Raw genomic sequence first — 19,678 nt, 5'->3', positions numbered from 1 at the left:
CAAGGGGGTTAATATGAACGCCCCTCTCGCCGGAATCTGGCTCCCGCTGCTCCTGACCTGGCTCGCCCCCGAGGTCAGCTCTTCATGGTGGTAAGTCCGCGCGCGCGCGCGAGCCGCAGGCGCGGGGGGACCCTGGGTGGCGCTGCCCCGGGGCGCGGGGTGTCCCTGCCTGGCCTGAGCCCCCGCGGCTGCCCACTGCTCCCGCCCGGTCCTGGACCCCCGTGCTCTGGGCTAACCATCCCAGCGGTGACAAGTCCAAAAAGGCCACATTCCCCCTCGAATGAGAGCTCGGTTGTTGGTTTATGTGGTTCCAGCTGAGCGGCAGCGCAATCAGCCAAATTCTTATCCCCGTTGAGAGACGGGCTAGCGGGGTCGCCAGCACAGTTGTGCGCGCGCGCACGCGTGTGTATGTTTGTATATGTATGTGTGTGCGCGCGTGCGTGTGTATATGTGTGTGTGTGCACGCGTGCAAGTTCACCTTGAAAACTACAGTTGCCTTTAACCTGCAGCCTACCCCCCACCAGGACAGAACCAACAAAACCGCCTCAGGATGAACCAGATGGGCCAATTTAGGCAGACAGAGGTGTAGAGCCCTAAGCGGTGATTTTGCATTATTTCCTTTCCACAGTCCTCCTGCTTCATCTCAGTAGGGCGGGAAGGTGTTAGCTGCCTCCAGGTAGGGACCTCTGCCCGATGAGAAGCTGCACACCTCAGGGCATTACCTTGACGAGCTTCAGAACCGTCACTCTGAAGGGTAGCATTGCCGCTGTCCTTTGTACGCTGGTCTGCGGTTCTCCCTCAGCCCCCAGTAATCAAAGAACATTGAGCTGGCACGTGCCTTGCATCATTCGGAACTTGAAAAAGCGGTTTTCTCCCCACACCCGGAAACACTGCCCCATCTATCCTGATATTGAAGAGATGGGCTTGAGAGCTCGTCGTTTCCTTGCACATAAAAGTTTTCAATCAAATGCTAAAACACAGATTTAAAAAGACCCATCATGAGTGTTATTGAAAAGGACCTGAGAAAAGTGAGATGGTTATACCCATGCTAGACAAGAGCCTGGAGGGAGAAGGCTGGGGCACTTAAAGGAGCAGAGCAGCCCACTGAAGGGAAGAGGGTTCGAGTCCATGAGCAGCCTTGAACAGAAGGGCGTTTTAGCCTTGCCATCGCTGACACTGGATCAAAGATTGATTTATCGGGCTGACCATTTTTCCAATAAAATGACTCTTCTGTTTTCATGGGCGTATAAACATTATTTACTGCTCCAGCTTTTTGTCACATTGTCTCTCAGCTGTCACATAAATATATTTTTTGGAAGTCACAGCTGTAACGACTTTATGATCATATAAAATAATGAAAATATGAGAGAAAGACATTCTCCCTGTTTGATCGCTTCAAAAGACACCTATGGCAGCTTGGGTTATATAAAAGGTACCTTTCTAAACATTTCACAACTAATAGAGAACATCTGGGTACAGATGATGTAATTTTTTTTTTTTTAGTTAAAAGTTTCTTTTTAAAAGTACTTCATGGAGCTATAACACTGTTTGATTCTTCCAAACATTTAGTGTCCTTAATAACAATAGAAAGAACTCCCCTACCCACCCAGAACTTTTCCATGGGAACCAAAAAAGAGCTGGAAAATGGAAATATTTGAAGGAATCTTGAGGCAGGAAAGAACAACATGTCTGGGAGTGTAACATCAGATACCAGCAGGTGTGGATTAGACCAATACAGACCATTTTTCAGGCACTTGAGTGTTAGGTCAAATAAGAGGGAACAGGACACTTTGGGAGGTCAGCGTATTCCTAAAACAAGTGCAAACTCCTTGTGTCACTGAAACCAGAGCCTTCTTGGAAAAATCTTTGAAGCATTGTCCCCCAAACACAGCATTCCACTCCCTCTCATGCTCTCCTGTGGAGCATGCCTTGTCTGTACCTACCCCACCCAGAGCATCCTGCCTGGAGGCTTCATGACCAGGAATGGCCAGAGCCCCTTTTTGTGTTCATTTCCCCAAGTTTGCCTTGCTTGCTTCTCTGCATTGCAGTTACGTTGTGCTCTAGATCACTCAAAGGATAAGAAATTACAATTTGAAATGTGCCCTGAGCTCTTTCGTCACCCCTTGTCCTCATCGTTGTGTGGTTGGTCCCTCCCAGGTACATGAGAGCTACAGGTGGCTCCTCCAGAGTGATGTGTGACAATGTGCCAGGCTTGGTGAGCCGCCAGCGTCAACTGTGCCACCGACACCCAGACGTGATGCGTGCCATCGGCCTGGGGGTGGCCGAGTGGACCGCAGAGTGCCAACACCAGTTCCGTCAGCACCGCTGGAACTGTAACACACTGGACCGCGATCACAGCCTCTTTGGCAGGGTGCTGCTCAGAAGTAAGTGCTGCACCTCAGTCCAGCCCACGACTGTCCTGCCATGTACTGTGGTGCTTCCTGGGCCCTTCAGGTCCCCTGCTCAGTCCTTCCTGAACTTCAACCCAAAGCTGCTTCTGCTGACGGGTATTGCTCTTCTTTTACAGATATGGACTGGAGGGGTAGGAGGCCAGGCCCAGATCATGACGCTACGCCCTGGGCTCCTGTCTGTCACCCCTCTGCTCTGTCCATCACTTAAACCCTGTGTGTCCTTCACATTCTGAATTGGTCTGAGGAGGGAGGAGACAGCACTCTAGGGCTCTCTTGACCTTTCCCTCCTCATCTTTCTGGGATTTGAATATTCTGGAAGGACTTGAGCAGACAATCAATGTGGATGGGATGCTGCAACCTTTAATAAGCCAAAGGTGATTCTGATTACAAGCATACTAGATAAGCTTTATTGCGAGGCATGGGAGTATCTCAGTCATCAGCGCTGACCTCCCAGCTAGCACCAGAGTCCTAAGTCACACTCTGTGTCTAAATTGAACGTGTTTCTTAACAAGCTGTCCGTTCTGTGAGGGCATGGACTGCTCCCTACCCCTCACCTGGTGCTTTGTGGAAGCCGCATTCAGTGATTACAGTGAATCAGTGGGTGGATTCGTAACAAATGCCTACCTTTTTTTCAGATGCATTTTAGGCAGTTAGTATATTTAGCACGTTGCCGCAAATGACGGTAATAAATTGAAGGGGAAAAAAGCCGTGTTTCTAAGCGCAGTCGTCAATTTAAAATTATGCGGCAACGAATTAAGGAGGGAATATGTGGGGCCCTTGAATAGATAGATTTTTTTTCCTTTGGTTGTTGTTCTTTGATGTGCTGAATATGAAAGTAGCTGACTATTATTGTTAGGTGCCTTTAAGTCAGATTCAACTCATAGTGACCCCTTGTGAAATAATTGTTGTTGTTTGGAACTGTGGAGTCAGCTGGTTCATCACTGACCCTCCAGATGGTTTTCAGAGGCTATAAACTGCACAGGAGGAGATTGCCTATCTTTCTGCTGTGGAGCAGTTGGTGGATTCAAACAACGTGCCTGTGGGTTGGCAGCGCAGCTCCTTACCACTAGGCCATCAGAGCTCCCTGGGACACAGTAGAAATGCCTGCTACTTCAGCATCTGGGGAGCCAATCAACAGGTCTCTTGCCCACAGAGCCCTTACATGGGTTCAAAAGAGCAGGCTTTCTTTAGCAGCAGAGGTCTTGGCTTAACCAGCTAGTGCAAAAATGTGCCTTGATCTGATTTTCCCATATTCCCCATCCATTACCCTGTACTAGTACCTTTCTCTTAAGAAATCACACTGCCCATTTGTGACTGGGGAAATCTGACGGAAAACACAAGAGATTATGTGCCAACCTCAGAAAACAGGCCGCTTTACACTTGGTTTTGCCCCTTCTCCCTCTCTCCCCATTTGTAAGAAAATCATTCAAGCCTTGCACTTGTTTTGCCCCTTCTCCCTCTCTCCCCATTTGTAAGAAAATCATTCAAGCCGTGCACTTGGTAATGCTTAGCCGAGGGTGTTTCTATCATGTAATCATCACAGCCCTAGGGTTTTATGAGGCCAAATGCATAACTGAACGTCTCTAAAATCCCCCAAGGGCGTAGTACTCTCACTCTTAGTGTATCCCTACAGTTAATTTACTGCGATGTTCTGCAGTTTTATTCTCTAGTAAGAACTATATTCTTCTGCATTCCTTTTGGAGTTTCGATATGACATCGCAAATTTCTGAAAGGTTAATGGTAAATTTCAGCTGCATGAAATGTCAGACTTCACCTAGATTAGCTCACCAGCTAATGAATTAAAGTGCTGGACCCCTGTCAAAGAGCGTTTACAAATATGTGGGACAGACTCTTTGAATATTTTTATGTGAAGGCCCACCCTTGGTGTTTAAAATGCAGAAAAAGGTTATGTTGTGTTTTTTCCCCAGAGTGCTCACAACCATTTTCTAATTACTATAAACTGAAGGTACGTATTTATAAAGCATTTGTTTCTAGATTCTTGGGCTGAAAATCTACTGATGTCCGTGTACTGGGAAAACCTTTACATCACGAGTCAAAGGAAACAGCCTTGACCAGTGATCCTAAAGATTGTAGCTGAGGAGTCATTCGTAAAATTCTTTAGTTTATCTTGGCGGTGTTTGCATCTTCAGAGCTGTAAAGGTGCTGAGAGAGAGAGATTAGTACAAGAGAAAGCCAAACTAGTTTGACTTTGTCTATGGTTTCAGGTAAATAAGGGATTTTAACTTGTACCTCCTTCAGACTTTCAGATTAAACCATGTGCTTTGCCAGAGTACTCAAAACTGAAAAACATGCATGCCACATAGTTTCTTTCCCCTCTTTACAGAAGGCCAGATTCCATTCTGGACATTTCTGCAAACTCCGGTGACTGTCAGTGATGATTTTGGGTTAGTTATGGGAGGACTGAATTTGGCCTGCAGCAGCTTCTCCTGGAAATAATCATAAAATTCCAACGAAGCTATCCAAAGGGTTTTACAATTAATTGCTTGGAGGGGAGTTCACAGCTCAAACTTGTGAAGAACTTTGGTCTGGAAGCCCCAGCTTCCATCTAGATGAAGAGTCAAGACAAAGGGCAGCCCCGTCTACAGAGAGAACACAGAACCTACCAGAAGTACCTGTGGGCTGAGAGAGGAGGCTGCTTGCCTCTTCTGCTTCAGAGAGCCAGGGTCAGAAGAGTTTTTAGGAACATTTGTAATTCACTCATTCAACAAACAGCCACCAATTACAGGCTGAGAAAGTTGATGACAGAACTAGTAAACCCCAAAATATTCCTGTAAGAAATCACCTCCAGGATTCTGGACTAAGCCTTGGAAGCTGGAAAAAAAGTGGTCAAGTCACATTTTGGTGCATCTCAATAAACTAAGCCAACATCTGAAAAGGGAATTGGGCACCCATGACCTTTAGGAAAGCTTTGTTTCTCAGATCTTGCCCTTTGAAATAGCCGTCCTCTCCCACCCCTCAAATTGTATTTTGAAAGCCAGTGTATATACATACTCAGCAGTGTTGGGCTTATTTCAATCCCCAAATTAGAGAACTTTGATAGTAACATACTGTGTGTGTGTGGGTGAAGTGCCATCAAGTTGTAGGCAACTCATAGTGACCCTACGAATGAAAGTGCTCAACACTTGTGTGACTTTCATCTTTTCTCCAAGTTCATAGGGTTTCCAGTAACACACTAGAAAGTATAAATATCACCATTTAGATTTGAATTGTATTCCATTTTGTTGTGGCTTTAAAAAACATCAGTTTCCCTAAGAAAAGGCCCAAGATCAAAATTTGTTTTGTTACAAAGCCAACTCTTGAAATGTGCTACTATTTCACACATAGCATTTTAGTGATTCATCTAAGACACTTAACTCAAAACATCTTAAGACCGTATCTTCATGATACCAAAACATCTGGAGGTAAAATGAAAAATTTAGTCCATGTGCTAATTTAAAAAAAAAGATCACTGGCTATGCAAGGGTTTGAATCATAAATGGCAAGTATTTATGCTGATATTTTTTACTTTGGAAATAATTTCTGAAATGTAGAAGATTTGATACATTTTTTTCTCCAGCCAAAAACTTCATATCAATGAAAAGCAAGAAAAGATGGGTACCAAAGATGCTAAACACTTGGGGATTATGTTCTAGGTGATTGCTCTGAACACTTGCGTTGGACTGCCAATCTAAAACCAACCAACGTTAGATAGAGCATCTGTGAACAAAGTAAGGGAACACTGGTGGCCCAGTGGGGAAGGAGTTGCTCTGCCAGCCATGTAGTAGGTGGTTCAAGTCTACCAGCTGCCCCTTCGAAGAAAGATGGACCATTTCTTTCCCTGTAGTTCACAGCCTCTGAACACTCACTGGAGGATCAGCAATGAGTTGGTTATGATTCAGGGACAGTAGGTTAGTTATAGACAAAATGAAGGAGCTCTGATGGCATGGCGTGTGAGCATGGACTGCTGGCACAAAGGTCAGCAGTTCGAATCCACCTGTTGCTCCGAGGAAGAGATCTGGGCAGTTTTCTTCTGTAAAGATTTACAAGCTTTAGAGCTCTGAATGGGTGGTCAGTATGAGTCTGAATCAGCTGGCTGTCTCAGTGTTTATGAGTGAAGTGTTTTCCTAAACTGTAAAATGCTCATAATGAAAGCTCTGCTCGCTTAAAAGCCCCTACCTGAGATTAAGCCATTTTAGTATCTAATCACCGTATTTTACAAAACTCTCAATTCCACTTGGAAAATCTGTGATCCTTGTAATAGGAGTTGGAATCCTTTAAAACAGCTTCCATGATTATCACATTTCTCTCTGGAGAGTGTTACCTGCTACCTATGGCAAATACTCATATAATTGACTTTACCTAAACTGCAGGGTATGATTCCTTTTTTGATGGTTGGAGGTTTTGAGGAGGTGGGTTGTTTTTTTTTTGTTTTTTTGTTTTTTTTGAAGGCTGAGGTAAGTGCCATTTAATATGGTGTAGATGCGTTTCCCCTAGTTTTAATAATGAGACTAGCAGAACGAATATAGCAAGGGATATGTAATAAATTTTAACGCTGAGTGACAGACGGAAACAGACAGGGCTTCGATGCGAAAAGGTGGTTTGTTCTTCCAGCTGTGTGGTTCAAAAGTCACACTCGTCTTGACATATTGAATGGCCAAACAGCTTTCTGTTTTAAGCCTCACCTTGGCATTAAGTGGCTCAGCTTCCATTTTGATTGTTAATATATTTGCTGCAGCAACCATGAATAAAAAAGCATGCTAATAACAATGAAATACAGCCCCACTTGAAAAACGAGGTGTACACGGACCCTAAAGAGCCTTATATCTGTCACGATACCACAACACCGTGTTATGAGTTACTACAGATTATTAAAATAATTTAATGTAGTTATTGCACTGAAATATGTACCTTTCAGCCTGTAAGTGAAAGTAGCCTGCACTCTAATAAAGAACAATTCCCAAAAAGCACCCCAAAGGGTTCTTGCCCAAGTCTAATTATAGGCGGTAAATTTGTTTCCTTCCAGAAAAACCAAAGAAAAGCTTTCCACTGTCTTTGACCCAATACCAGTGATTAGTGCAGGTGTTCCAGAAGAAAGTAAATTCACCTTAATAGTTAGACATAGTGTAACTCAAGGATATTGCATATTGCCTTCAATTACTTGTGAAAATTGATGCCACGCCAGAGCTGTCCAACATTAATGTGGGTGAGGAGGTGGGGGCGGGCAGTGTGGGGAGTTAATGCTTGAATTCCCACCTCAGTCTCTGAATTCCATATTTTGATCTCAATAATCTAAATACAGATGAGCTCTCAATAATCTAAATGCAAAGAAATGCCTATGGGTTTGGAAGGTTTGGGGTATTTTTTCCCCCCCAAGGGAAGATCATGAATACAAAATACAGTATGGAGTTGTAGACTGTCATCGTGCTAAGAAAGCTGGAGGATCAGTGGAAGGGCAAGACCCTCAACAAGGTGGATTGACACAGAGACTGCAGAAATGGGCTCGTGTGTGCCAGAGATGGTGAGGAGGCATTGGACAGAGCAGGCTTCAGATCCATGGTCCATAGGGTCGCTGTGGGTTGTACTTGACTTGCTGGCACCTAACAACAATAACAGAATCTTACTGGTTGGTGCACATAGTTAATGTACTGGACTATGATGCTAGAAGTTGGAGGCTTATTCACCCTGAGCTGCTTTGAGGAAAGCCCTGGTGAGTGATTTGGGGGGCGGGGGGGAACCACCCAGCCATTCGAAGGCCTATAGTACAAGGTTCTTTTCTCAGATGCACACATAGGATGACCATAAGTTGCATTTAACTCAATAGCAAACAATTGTTTCTTTCTTTTAAAAGAGCAAGCTAACTTGTTCTATAGATGAAGAAGTAAAACCTGAAGGTGTGAGTAGCCTGTCTTCTGAATGCCATTTAGCATACTGGTTCTGGAAAGATCCTCCAGGAGTGCACGCTCCCATTTGTCCGGTGGCAGAGAGACAGATCAGGAATTAAGCAGCCCTCCTATGAAGGCTGTTCACAACCTGCGATGCGTTTTTGTTTCAGGTAGTCGGGAATCCGCCTTTGTTTACGCCATCTCCTCAGCTGGAGTTGTGTTTGCCATCACCAGGGCCTGTAGCCAAGGAGAGTTAAAATCCTGCTCCTGTGATCCCAAGAAGAAGGGAAGCGCCAAGGACAGCAAGGGCACCTTTGACTGGGGCGGCTGCAGTGATAACATTGACTATGGCATCAGATTTGCCCGCGCCTTTGTGGACGCCAAGGAGAGGAAAGGAAAGGACGCCAGAGCCCTGATGAACCTGCACAACAACCGAGCGGGGAGGAAGGTAGGGAGCCCACCGCCCGCTCACTGTGAAGGCTCAGCCTTATCACAGGCTTTGGAGGCTGCCTTACGCTTTCCTACCGTTGATAAGATGCTGCATACTCACAGCTTTCCACCGCCCCCCCAGCCTAGAGCTGTTTGTTCTGGGTTGAAATATCCCCACCCACACTCCACCTTCCTTCCCACAACTGGACTCAGGGAGTCCACCCATTGCTTTTGGCATTGTGTTTGGGCAAGTGTTTTATGGTCCCTCCCAAGACTGTATCATCAAGGCAGCAGATAGCTTCTGTGGGCGAGGAGGACCTACTTCCGCCCATATAGCGGTGGCGTCTTAAATGCTTGCATCTGATGGGTGCTGAGACCCTGAGCATCCTTTCCCAGCCTTCCCGGTGTAGGCACCTCCCCAGCCCTGGGATGCAGGCTTCTTCCAGAGCCATGATGTCTGCTTTTAGAACCAGACCCAGGCCTCGTTCTCAAAAAACTCCAAAAAACAAAAGCAGCCCTCCACATTTTGTTGTTTAAGGGATTAAATGCATAAGTCGGCCAGGGAGCGATAAGGCCTTAAAAAGGATATTCTGGTCAGTTACTTTCTGTCCCTGACTAAGCTCGTGGCCAAGGTCACACAGTCAGTATCCATCCTCAACCTCCATCCATTAGATGAAGAAGCACTTAGAGGTGCTCAAGGCCATACGGGACAGTTGAAAAGGCAGGACTAAAGCTCAGGTTTCAGTACCTTGTCCGAGGCCTTTTGGCCTTGGATTTGACCATCTCAGAGCCAGCATTCAGACTCATGGATAGTCCTATTTATTTGCATGGTGGCAAGGCCACAATACAAAAAAAAAAAATAATATCTTAGTGCTGCACCATATGCCTTTGCATAAAAAGCCAAGGCTGGGGAAAAAAAAAAAAGCCAAGGCTGGCTTGCTGAGCCAATATTTGGTCACCACCATTCTGGAATAATCTCATTGCCAGTGGAATAAAAAAGACCCTCCAGTTTTCTTTTCTCAATACAACATGAAAAATGTGTTTGGTATTAATACATAAAGAAAGAACAGTATAAAATTGAAAAATCTTGCCGAGGGGGGTGCGCGCTAGGAGAGAATAGAAAAGAATGCAGGTCTGTTTAGATGAAAATCTTGTTAATAGACTGATGGAAAGAGCACATTTCACTTCAAGAAGCTGGAAGGGCAGAGCTCTTGCTTAGTATGCAGAATAAGATGAGTGTGACCTGAACTGTTTACAAATAGTACCTTCGTTGAACTTTACAAATCAACATTCCTTATTTTCATGAATTTATGGACACAGCATGACTGCTGCCAAGAATATAGACTGTGATTGTGCAATCTTACAACTATGGCTAATTACTGTTTGTGCAATGGTTTGGATGGGGGGGAACCCCTCCAGTGACCTTCATCTTGACATTGATAGGGCATGTAGAAGTTATAAAGTGTGGTGTCTTTGATTGGAATGTGCTGCTTAGACTGTTTGAAAAGATAAAGGAGGACGCTCGTCCATTTGTCTCAGAGAGTATGGACTTATCAAAATAAATGTTAATTTTCCTTAATAGGTCAATAGCTGTTGAATGTTTCAACTCTTCAACACAGTAGATCTTGGCTATTGTATGTTAGACCCTGAATAAACATGGATTTTTAATGTAAATCACATGATGCCTCGCCGTGTAGAGGTGAACAGCTGTCAGGCCTCAGATATTCTCCTGCCTCCTCTTAGGAGGCTACTTTTGGTTAGAATAAAAGTGCACACGCTGGCGTTTTAAAATGTGGCTTTAATTAATGGTGGGTGGGCAGACTTTTTCAAGGAGATGCATGATGTCAGTGAATATGAACTTTAATGAGAGTAAATGGATTGAGATAAACATGCGTCTCTAATTCTCTTCTTGCGGTCATTAGACCCCCAGTCTGTCCTCCCCCTTCCTACCAGAAGAAGGTCTTCAGACTCAAAATGAGAACAGGCTGCCTAGAGCTTGAAGGCAGACCGCCTGCACTCGCTTCTCATGGGCCTGGGCCTGGAAACCCCGCCACTCAAGGCTGACAGAGGCATCAGCTCATTTTTATTTTCTACTTTGTGCTTTTCTGTAGTTTCCAAAGTGTCTAATTTGAACCTCTTCAAAACTTTAACATGGGAGAAGGAAAAGCCTTTTGTTCCAAGCTTCTTAGCATTTAGCTGACATTGCAGGTGAGATGCTGCAGTCCACGACCGACATTGCTCCTTGCCCCTGCCCCCAAATTGAACCGTTTAATTCATTTATTACAGCAGCAGCTTAGAGCACCCTCATGTGACTTTCTGCTGTAATGCCACTTTAGACCCCAGAAAGTATATTTTTAATCACAGTTTCATTGTGACTTATAATGATATATTTTCCCACTTATGTTGATTTTAAGATTCATCCTCAAATATGTCTAGTTTTCCGCCTCTAAATAGGATGACTGTTTAGACATAAAAGAGACAAGCTTACCTATTTTAAAACAAACAGTATTGTAGCAAGAAGGAAAGTCTTTGACTTCTCTCAGAAGCCTTTCCTGGGCCTAAAAAAAAAAATCTATACTGTGAAAACTTCTAAAATCTCTTTTCCTAGGTTTCAGGCTCTTTTAGACCCTGTCTGGCAGCCTTCAGAATGGACTTAGGTCTCACCTGCCATTGTTAGTGTTCTACTCATACAGCCTCTAACAGAACTGAACTCTTGAATCCCTGACCCTAGAATTGTTGACCTTTGTCCCGCGAAGGCTGGTGATGCATTGGGATGCTCAGACCAACATCAAGGGGTTCACACTGTGTGGACTAGAATCTTTGTGTTTGTCCAAAACAGAAAAAAACACGTCAGCATGCTGGTGGTTTCCTGGGTGCTGAGCACGAGCCTGGCAGGATCCCTCCTGCTTCCCTTACTGAGAAGTGGAAAATCGTGTGAAAACAGTGAAAGTACAGAGTCAGACAGCTACATTTGAAACAAAACAGCCACAGTTTTTTCTCTGTTCCGTTAGTTCCTTTCTCCTTCTGTAAAGCAGAGGTGGTTTGTCACATAAGAAATAGATGGAGGCACGGATCTCATCCGAACTCCGTCCTGGGATTCAGTCTGGTTTTGTGTGTGTCCAGGGGCTTATCTTCCAGCCAGTTGACGGTGCTTCCACACAGTAATTATTGGTCAGCTTCTTGATCCACATACAGATTTCACACGATTGTAATGAAGTGTTCTCGGATTCCTGTTCTTCTCCATCCCCCCGCTACCTCTGAAAGCTGGACAGTGAATAAGGATGACAAAAGAAGAACCGATGCCTTTGAGTTGCGGTGTTGGAGGAAAGTTCTGAATATGCCATGGACTGCCAAAAGAACAAGCAAGTGTTTCCTGGAGGAGGTGCAACAGTGGTGCTCGTTTTTGGCAAGAATGGAAAAAATTGATCTCACATAAGTTGTGTATACTGTCAGGAGGGACCAGTCCTTGGAAAAAGACATTACAGTGGAAAATGTAAAGGATCAGGAAAAGAGAGATAGACTCTCAACAAGATGAATTTACACAGTGACTATAAACTTGAACTTGAGTGTATCTAAAATGCTGAAGGTGGCGCAGGATAAGGGCAATGTTCATATGTGTCTGTTGCTCACTGAGTTGCTCTGAGTTGTAGACAACTCCATGGCAGCCAGCAGTAATGCACAGTGGTTACTGAGAATGCTTTGTTTTCTAATTTACAAAATCTGATTTAGAAGCCTCTTTAAAAACTAATAATGTTACTAAAAGGCCTACATTTTAGGTGAGAAGACTCAGTGGGGTGATGTGACTAAGCTGGCATCGTAGGATTAGGAACTTGGATTCATCACTGGAGGGTCCACACCCAATTGTTTTCATCCTTATATACATGTCTTCTTGTGTTGTGTCTGGAAAAATTAGGAGAAGGAACCTTACTTCTCCATCTTGAAAAAAACCAAGCAAACACCAAAACTACTCTTGGAAGGTGGTTTACTGATGATTTGTCCCTCTTTGTATGTATCTTTATTTGCCACCTTCTCTATAGTGAATGCATATTATTTTTTAAGAAAAAAGAGTTAATGCATTAATCCTTGAAATCATAACAGTTTGTCATTATGATCCTGCCCAAAGCAACTACGTCTTACTTGGTGCTTTCCCATTGGGCTGACTGTACAGCAAGTCTGCTATTGGGTTAAATTTGTTTCCACAGATCACTGGGAAAGGCCTCAGTTTGGGGTGTGAGGCATAAACGCAACAGAATAAAACAAAGAAACCCTTGGCTTGACTTAACTTAAGTTTCAGGTGGGGAGACAAGTAGGAAGTAGTTGAAAAGCAACTTGTCCTCAGAGATAATAATAGAGGTGGGGGAAATAAGCTAAAAGGCCAGTTATCTGAGAAGATAGAGGTGGTGCCCTGGAAGAATTAGTGTTAAAGCTGGAGATGAAGGGCTGCTGTGCCACAGAGAACAGTGCTTTCAAAGATAAGGACGCCAGCTGACGAAGGAAAGACTTTGGAGCAGAAAGTTGAGCACAGAAATGGTGAAGGCTGTAGAGTGATCTTAGGATGAAGAGTTCCTAAGGGCCAGGACTGGCGAACGAATGATGATCCGAGCGCAGAGCATTGAATGCCGTGTTAGGATGTGTGTGTGCTGCTGGAGGGAAGGGGAAAAAGAAAGTGAAGGGAAAACCTTAATCAAAACTGGGAGAACGGAACAGCGAACTTCAGTGTTTGTACATTCGCCAATATCCGTGGCCTTTTCCTTGAATAATAGACTTCTTCAGATTCAGGTAGTCAACAGGATATTTGTATGAATGATATTTTCAAAACTACATTTTTTTTGAGGAAAATTATGAAAATTTTCGATCTTCTTGAATTTTCTTACCAGTTTTAAATGTATATAGAACTACTGTGTTATTAGCAAGGGAAATCTGGTGGCCTGGTGGTGAGGCATTGTGCCATAAGCCTGAAGGGACCAGCTGCTCGGTGGAAGGAAGGTGGACATTCTCCTCCTCTGTCGTTTACTGCCTCTGATAACCCACTGGAGGGTCAACCAGAGGTCGGTTCGGACTCTGCAGTACAGAAAAACAACAATATATTATAATATGTTGTTGTTAGGTGCTGTCAAGTTGAGTCTGACTCTTTGCGACCTTGTGAAGAACAAATACAAACCTTGTCCTATCCTGTGCTATCCTCACACTTCGTGACACTCTAGAACCTATTGCGGCAGTCACCGTGTCTGTCCTCCTGGTTGAAGGTCCTCTTCTCCTTCACCGATGCTCTGCCTTTCCGAACATCATGTCCCTTTCCAAGGAATGGCCTCTCCTAGCAACGTGCCCACAGTATATGAGGCGAAGCTTCATCATCTTTTTCTCCAAAGAGCACTCTGGCTGCACTTTCTCCAAGACATATTTGTTCTGTTGGCCGTCCAGTGCTCTTCTCCAACACTACAGCTCAAAGGCATCACTTCTTCACTCGTCATCTTTATTCATTGTCCAGCTCTCAGATGCATAGAAAGTGGTCAGAAAGACCATGGCCTGAATCAGACTCACCTTAGTCCTCAAACTGACATCATTACTCCTCAATAATTTGAAAATGTCCCTAACTGCAGACTTTTGCAGTACAGTACATCTCCTGATTTCCTGACTGTTGGTACCAGAGATGTTGATTGTGGGTCCAAATAAGGTGAAATCATTATATGTATATAGTATAACATTTATCTATCTGTCTAAACACACATATATACATATACATGTACATATACATATACATATACGTATTTTGTATAGTAAATTTATATAGGAGCCTTGGTAAGGAATTGTGGTGCCAACCACCTAAAAGCAAGCATTTCAAGTCCACCAGCTGCTCTGAAGCAGAAAGATGTAAAGTCTCCTCCCATATGATTCCAAAAAAGGGGCAGATGGTCAGCTCTAAGTTCCAACTCGACATCAGTACACCTCCTCATAATGATTGCTGTTGTTGGTAGGTGCTGTCAAGTATAACTCATAACAACCCTGTGAACAACAGAGCTGAACCTTGTCCTGTCCTGTGCCATCTGCATCATCTCTGACACACTAGAGACTGTTGCTGCAGTCACTGTGTCAATCCATCTTATTGAGGGTCTTCCTTTCTTTCACTGACCCTCTACCTTTCCAAGCATGATGTCATCCTCCAGTGAATAGCCTCTTCTAGCAACATGCTGAAAATATAAATGACAAACCATTTGTCATCTTTGACTCCAAGAAGCATTCTATCTGCACCTTCTCCAATATCTAACTGTTGTTTTGGCAGTCCATGGGATATTTAGTACTCTTCTCCAACACCAGAGCTCAAATGCATCAGTTCTGAATAAGTTATCTTTGTTATATTTCTAAGATAATGTTAATTTGGCCCTGTCTTCAGTCTGTCTCTTTTGAGCTGTATAAGAGACTAAGAAGGTCGAGGGAGCCCTGCTGGCCTAGTGGCAAGAAGCTGCACTGCAATCCCAGAGGTACGCAGTTTGAATCCACTAGATGCTCTGCTGGAGAAGGAGGGGCAGTCTCTTCCAGTACCAGTCAGATCTGATTATATGGTGGTGGTTGTTGTTGTTGTTGTTGTTATGTGCCGTCAAGTCGTTTGCGACTCATAGCGACCCTATGTACAACAGCCCTAAACCGTGCTCTATCCCATGCCAATCTCATTGCCTCTGACACACCCATCCCAATTACCCCAGTCACTGAATCAATCCACCTCATAGAGGGTCTTCCCCTCCTGCGCTGTCCCTCCACTCTGCCCAGCATGATGTCCCTCTCTAAAGACCTGTCTCTCTTACAACATGTCCAAAGTATGTCAGGCAAAGCCCCAGACTCCTTGCCTCCAAGGAGAAGCCTGGTTTAACCCTCTCTAGGATGAATCTGTTTTCTTGGCAGTCCATGGTACATTCAATACTCTTCTCCAGCACCACAGCTCAAAGGTGTCAATTTTCCTTCTATCCTCCCTAGTCATTGTCCAACTCTCTGATGCATAACAAGTGATTGCAAAAACCATAATAATAAAGAAGAGAGAGATTAAGATGGTCATCCACCAAAGGAGAGGAGAGGTAGGGGAATACCTAACTTCCTGGCAAGGATCTAGATTTTAGTAGAAATCTTGCAAAACAGATCTTTTGGTGCCAATTAAATAAAAGGATAATAACTAGAAAATGGTTCTGTCCTAAGAAAAAAGTAACATCTATCAATACGACATAAAATACTGAAGCCTAACAAACAGACACTGCCCTGGATGCACTCACCAAGTTGTTCCAAGAAATCTGGAGGACAACCACCTGGCCAACTGACTGCAAGAGATTCATATTTGTTCCCATTCCCAAAAAAGGGTGACCCAACAGAGTGCAGAAATGATCAAACAGTATCATTAATACACATGCAAACAGGATTCTGCTGAAAAATTATCCAAAACAACTGGGACAGAGAGAACTTCCAGAAGTGCAGCCTGGGTTTAGAAGAGGCATTGGTTCTGGGGATATCATAGCTAATGTTAGATGGGTCTTGGCTGAAAGCAGGGAATACCAGAGGAATGCCTATCATTGTTTCATTGTCTATGGAAGGGCATTTGACTGTGTGGATCACAACAAACTATGGCTAACACTGAGAAGAATGGGAATCCCAGAACACTTGATTGTGTTTACACGAAACCTATACTCGGACCAGGATGCGGTCTTCAGAACAGAGCAGGGAAACACTGCACGGTTCAAAATCAGGAAAAGCGTATTCCAGGGATGCATCCTTTATACATCTCCATACCTTTTCAATCTTTAAGCAGAACAGATCATCCAGGAAGCCAGGCTCTATGAAGAGGAATGTAACATCAGAATTGGAGGAATACTCATCAACAACCTGCGTTATACAGATGACACAACCTTGCTTGCCAAAACTGAGGAAGGCCTGAGGCATTTGCTGCAGAAGGTTAAGGACTCCAGCTTTCAATATGGACTGTAGCACAACATCAAGAAAACAAAGATTCGCACCACTGGTCCGATTGGCAGAATCATGATAGATGGTGAAAAGATTGAGATTGTACACAGCTTCAGTTTGCTTAGTTACACAATCAACGTTCTTGGTACCAGCAGCCACGAAATTACAAGATGAATTGCACCGAGAAAGTCTGCTGTCAGGGAACTCACCAGAATACTGAAAAGCAACAATGTTAGTCTAGAGGCTAAGGTGGGCCTGATCCATGCAGTAGAGAGCTGGAGAATGACTAGGGATGATAGAAGAAGAATTGATGCCTTTGAGCTGTGGTGCTGGAGAAGAGTATTAAATATACCATGGCCTGCGAGGAGAACAAACAGGTTTAACCTGGAGAGGGTGAAAGCAGGCTGCTCCTTGGAAGCAAGGATTTTGAAGCTCCCACATAATTTGGGCATGTTGCAAGAATGGACCAGTCCTTGGAGAGGGACATCATTCTTGGGAAAGTGAAAGGGCAGCACAAGAGAGGAAGATCCTGGATGAGATGAATTGACTGAGTGACTGGGGTAATCAACATAGGTGTGGCAGAGACAATAAGATTGGCTCAGGACAGAGCAGGGTTCAAAGCTATTGTACACTATGTGTCACGATGACTTGGAGGCAACACAACAGCACATAACAACAACATTTTATTTGTAAAGACACCTAAACTGAACTGTAGATAGATGCTTTCAATTCTTATTCATCTTAACTCTCCTTTCACCGTTGAACATCTTTATGGACAACAGATTTCATTTGTTCAGTTTCTCAGTCAATACTTGTTTGTGACTAGTCTCCTCAATTCATGAAAGTAATATAAAATGCATCTTGGAAAATTAAATTTGTTTTGACAGTCCCAGCTCAGTCATGTTGCACCTAAAAATATTATGTGCTTTATACCACAGACTTTTATATATTCCATGAATCAAACACTAACCAGAATTTGAGTTCCCAAACCAAGAATAAGTCTTAACAAAATTGTTGCAGTTCCATGTACAGTTCTATTAATAATGGAAAATGTTTATTTAAACTAGCCTCATTAGTCAATAAGAATTATATATATATGGTTAGTCAACGGTAATGTTTTTGAATGCCACACATGTAAGTTCCACACCTTATATTTTCTGGCCAAGCCCACCCGCAGTCACTGTTTTTAAAGAATGACAGTGCTCAAGAAATCACAATGCCTTATTTAAGTTAATAAATGATTGCATAAGAGAATCAACAGCACAGTTCGCTAATAAATATTCTTTGTTTTCTTAGTTCCAGGGCTTACATGTACTAAAGGTGTAAGTTGGTCTAATTTTCCATGAGCCTGTCCTAGAGATGTGAACCTGTCAAAAGGATTTAATTGTTACTAAATGTACTTGGCTTTCATCCAGAATTCAAAAATGAAATGATATGATTTTAATGTGTGACTCCCTCAGGATGGCTGATATAAGACTAGAAATGTATTAGTTACATTGTATAATACACCCAACCAAAAAAGCAAAATACTGTTAGCTCTTTGAAGGCTCAAGTGTCACTAAGTAACTTTGTTAAAAACACAGCCAGTGTATATGAGCTTTGTAATTAAGCCAATATAAAAAAAATACAAAGGAAATTAGGAAAATGCGAGTACATTGTGGGTGCTGTAATTAATGTTATAAAACAAAATGTTTATGAATGCATGGTTGAAAAATTAATTTGCTTTGTAAACTTTCCCTCAAATCACAATTAAAAAATTAAGATGGTAGGAAACAAAACACAACACTGGACATTTCTGAAAGGATTTCCTAAGACATAAAATTGGCGTAAATTTCACATAGTATGAAGATAATCTGGGTGAAATGATACAAGTTTCATAAATTTACCAAAATACAAACACTAATGAGAATAATTCTCATGGTCCACAAAGAAGATTTAAGGGTGTTCTGTGGGGATGCATGGGTAAAAGTGTCGGTTTCTTACACAGCAATCAAATTTTCGTGGCCCACCAGCTCTGCCTCCACAGTCAATGTGCATTCATAAATGCTTCTTCAGAGGTGACCATTTATTTGACTCGGTTTAGCACCATGAAAAGGAAAGATCAAAAATTGTGCAGGAGGAAAAATTTTTCCAGAAAAAAAATCAGTAATTCAGGGAAGAGAAATTAACTTCCAAAAACCCTTATTAAATTTCTGATTGAGATCTATTAAGATATTCCATTCATTAAAAAAAAAAAACCCCAAAGCAACACGAAATAGATGCTTTGAAAATATGACAGTTACAGAATGAATAAGAGCTTGAAAGATAAAGCCTGAGAAATCATAAAGAGTAAAGCAATCTTTATGTGTTCTAACACGTGAAAACCTACCACGTAGCCACAGTAGTCAAAGCATACAGTACAGGTATATCAGCAGACACAGACCATTGGAACAGAATTGAGAATACAGAAATGAATCCATCTAATGGTAGATACATGATCTTCAACCAAAGTTTAAGTCCATTAAATGGGGAAGAGATGGTTTCTTTAATAAATCACTCTGGCAAAATTGAGTATTCATTTACTGGGGGGGAAAAAGTAAAAGGACCCATACCTCCTACATTCACAAAATGAACTCAAAATGGATCAAAGATTTATACGTAAAACTATAAATTTGTGCCTGTCATCAAGCTGTGTTTTGATGGGATAGAGATTGATATTTTGTTTGCAAGATTAGCACTGCAGACTATTCCAGAAGACTTGGACTTACGGGATGACAGTCTGCTTAAAAATTTAGATATAAGATGCATAAGAAGTCTTAATGGTTGCAGGGTAACCGATGAAATTTTGCATCTAGTACCAAACATTGATAACTTCAGGTTAACTCTCAGAGCTATCAAACTGTGGGCCAAACGCCACAACATCTATTCCAATATGTTAGGTTTCCTCGGTGGCGTTTCCTGGGTTATGCTAGTAGCAAGAACTTGCCAGCTTTATCCAAATGCAATAGCATCAACTCTTGTACATAAATTTTTCTT

The 19,678-nt window shown here is 42.9% G+C and overlaps 1 protein-coding gene across 1 annotated transcript in view; it reads left to right on the top strand.

Moving 5' to 3' along the window:
- Nucleotides 1-6: 6 nt before the first annotated feature.
- WNT2 (wingless-type MMTV integration site family member 2) overlaps nt 7-19,678 on the top strand; it is a 49,934-nt gene continuing 30,262 nt past the window's right edge. Inside the window, exons 1-3 of the mRNA XM_006882695.1 lie at nt 7-90; nt 2,158-2,384; nt 8,464-8,741. Of these exons, the coding sequence (XP_006882757.1) occupies nt 14-90; nt 2,158-2,384; nt 8,464-8,741 (582 nt within the window). The 5' untranslated portion in view covers nt 7-13. The remainder of the gene's footprint in view (nt 91-2,157; nt 2,385-8,463; nt 8,742-19,678) is intronic.

Source organism: Elephantulus edwardii, unplaced genomic scaffold (assembly GCF_000299155.1).
Source record: "Elephantulus edwardii isolate Elephantulus edwardi_28Jun2011 unplaced genomic scaffold, EleEdw1.0 scaffold00022, whole genome shotgun sequence".
NCBI lineage: Eukaryota > Metazoa > Chordata > Mammalia > Macroscelidea > Macroscelididae > Elephantulus > Elephantulus edwardii.
The sequence above is the reverse complement of the archived record's forward strand: the minus strand, read 5'-3'. Positions and strand labels throughout refer to the sequence as shown.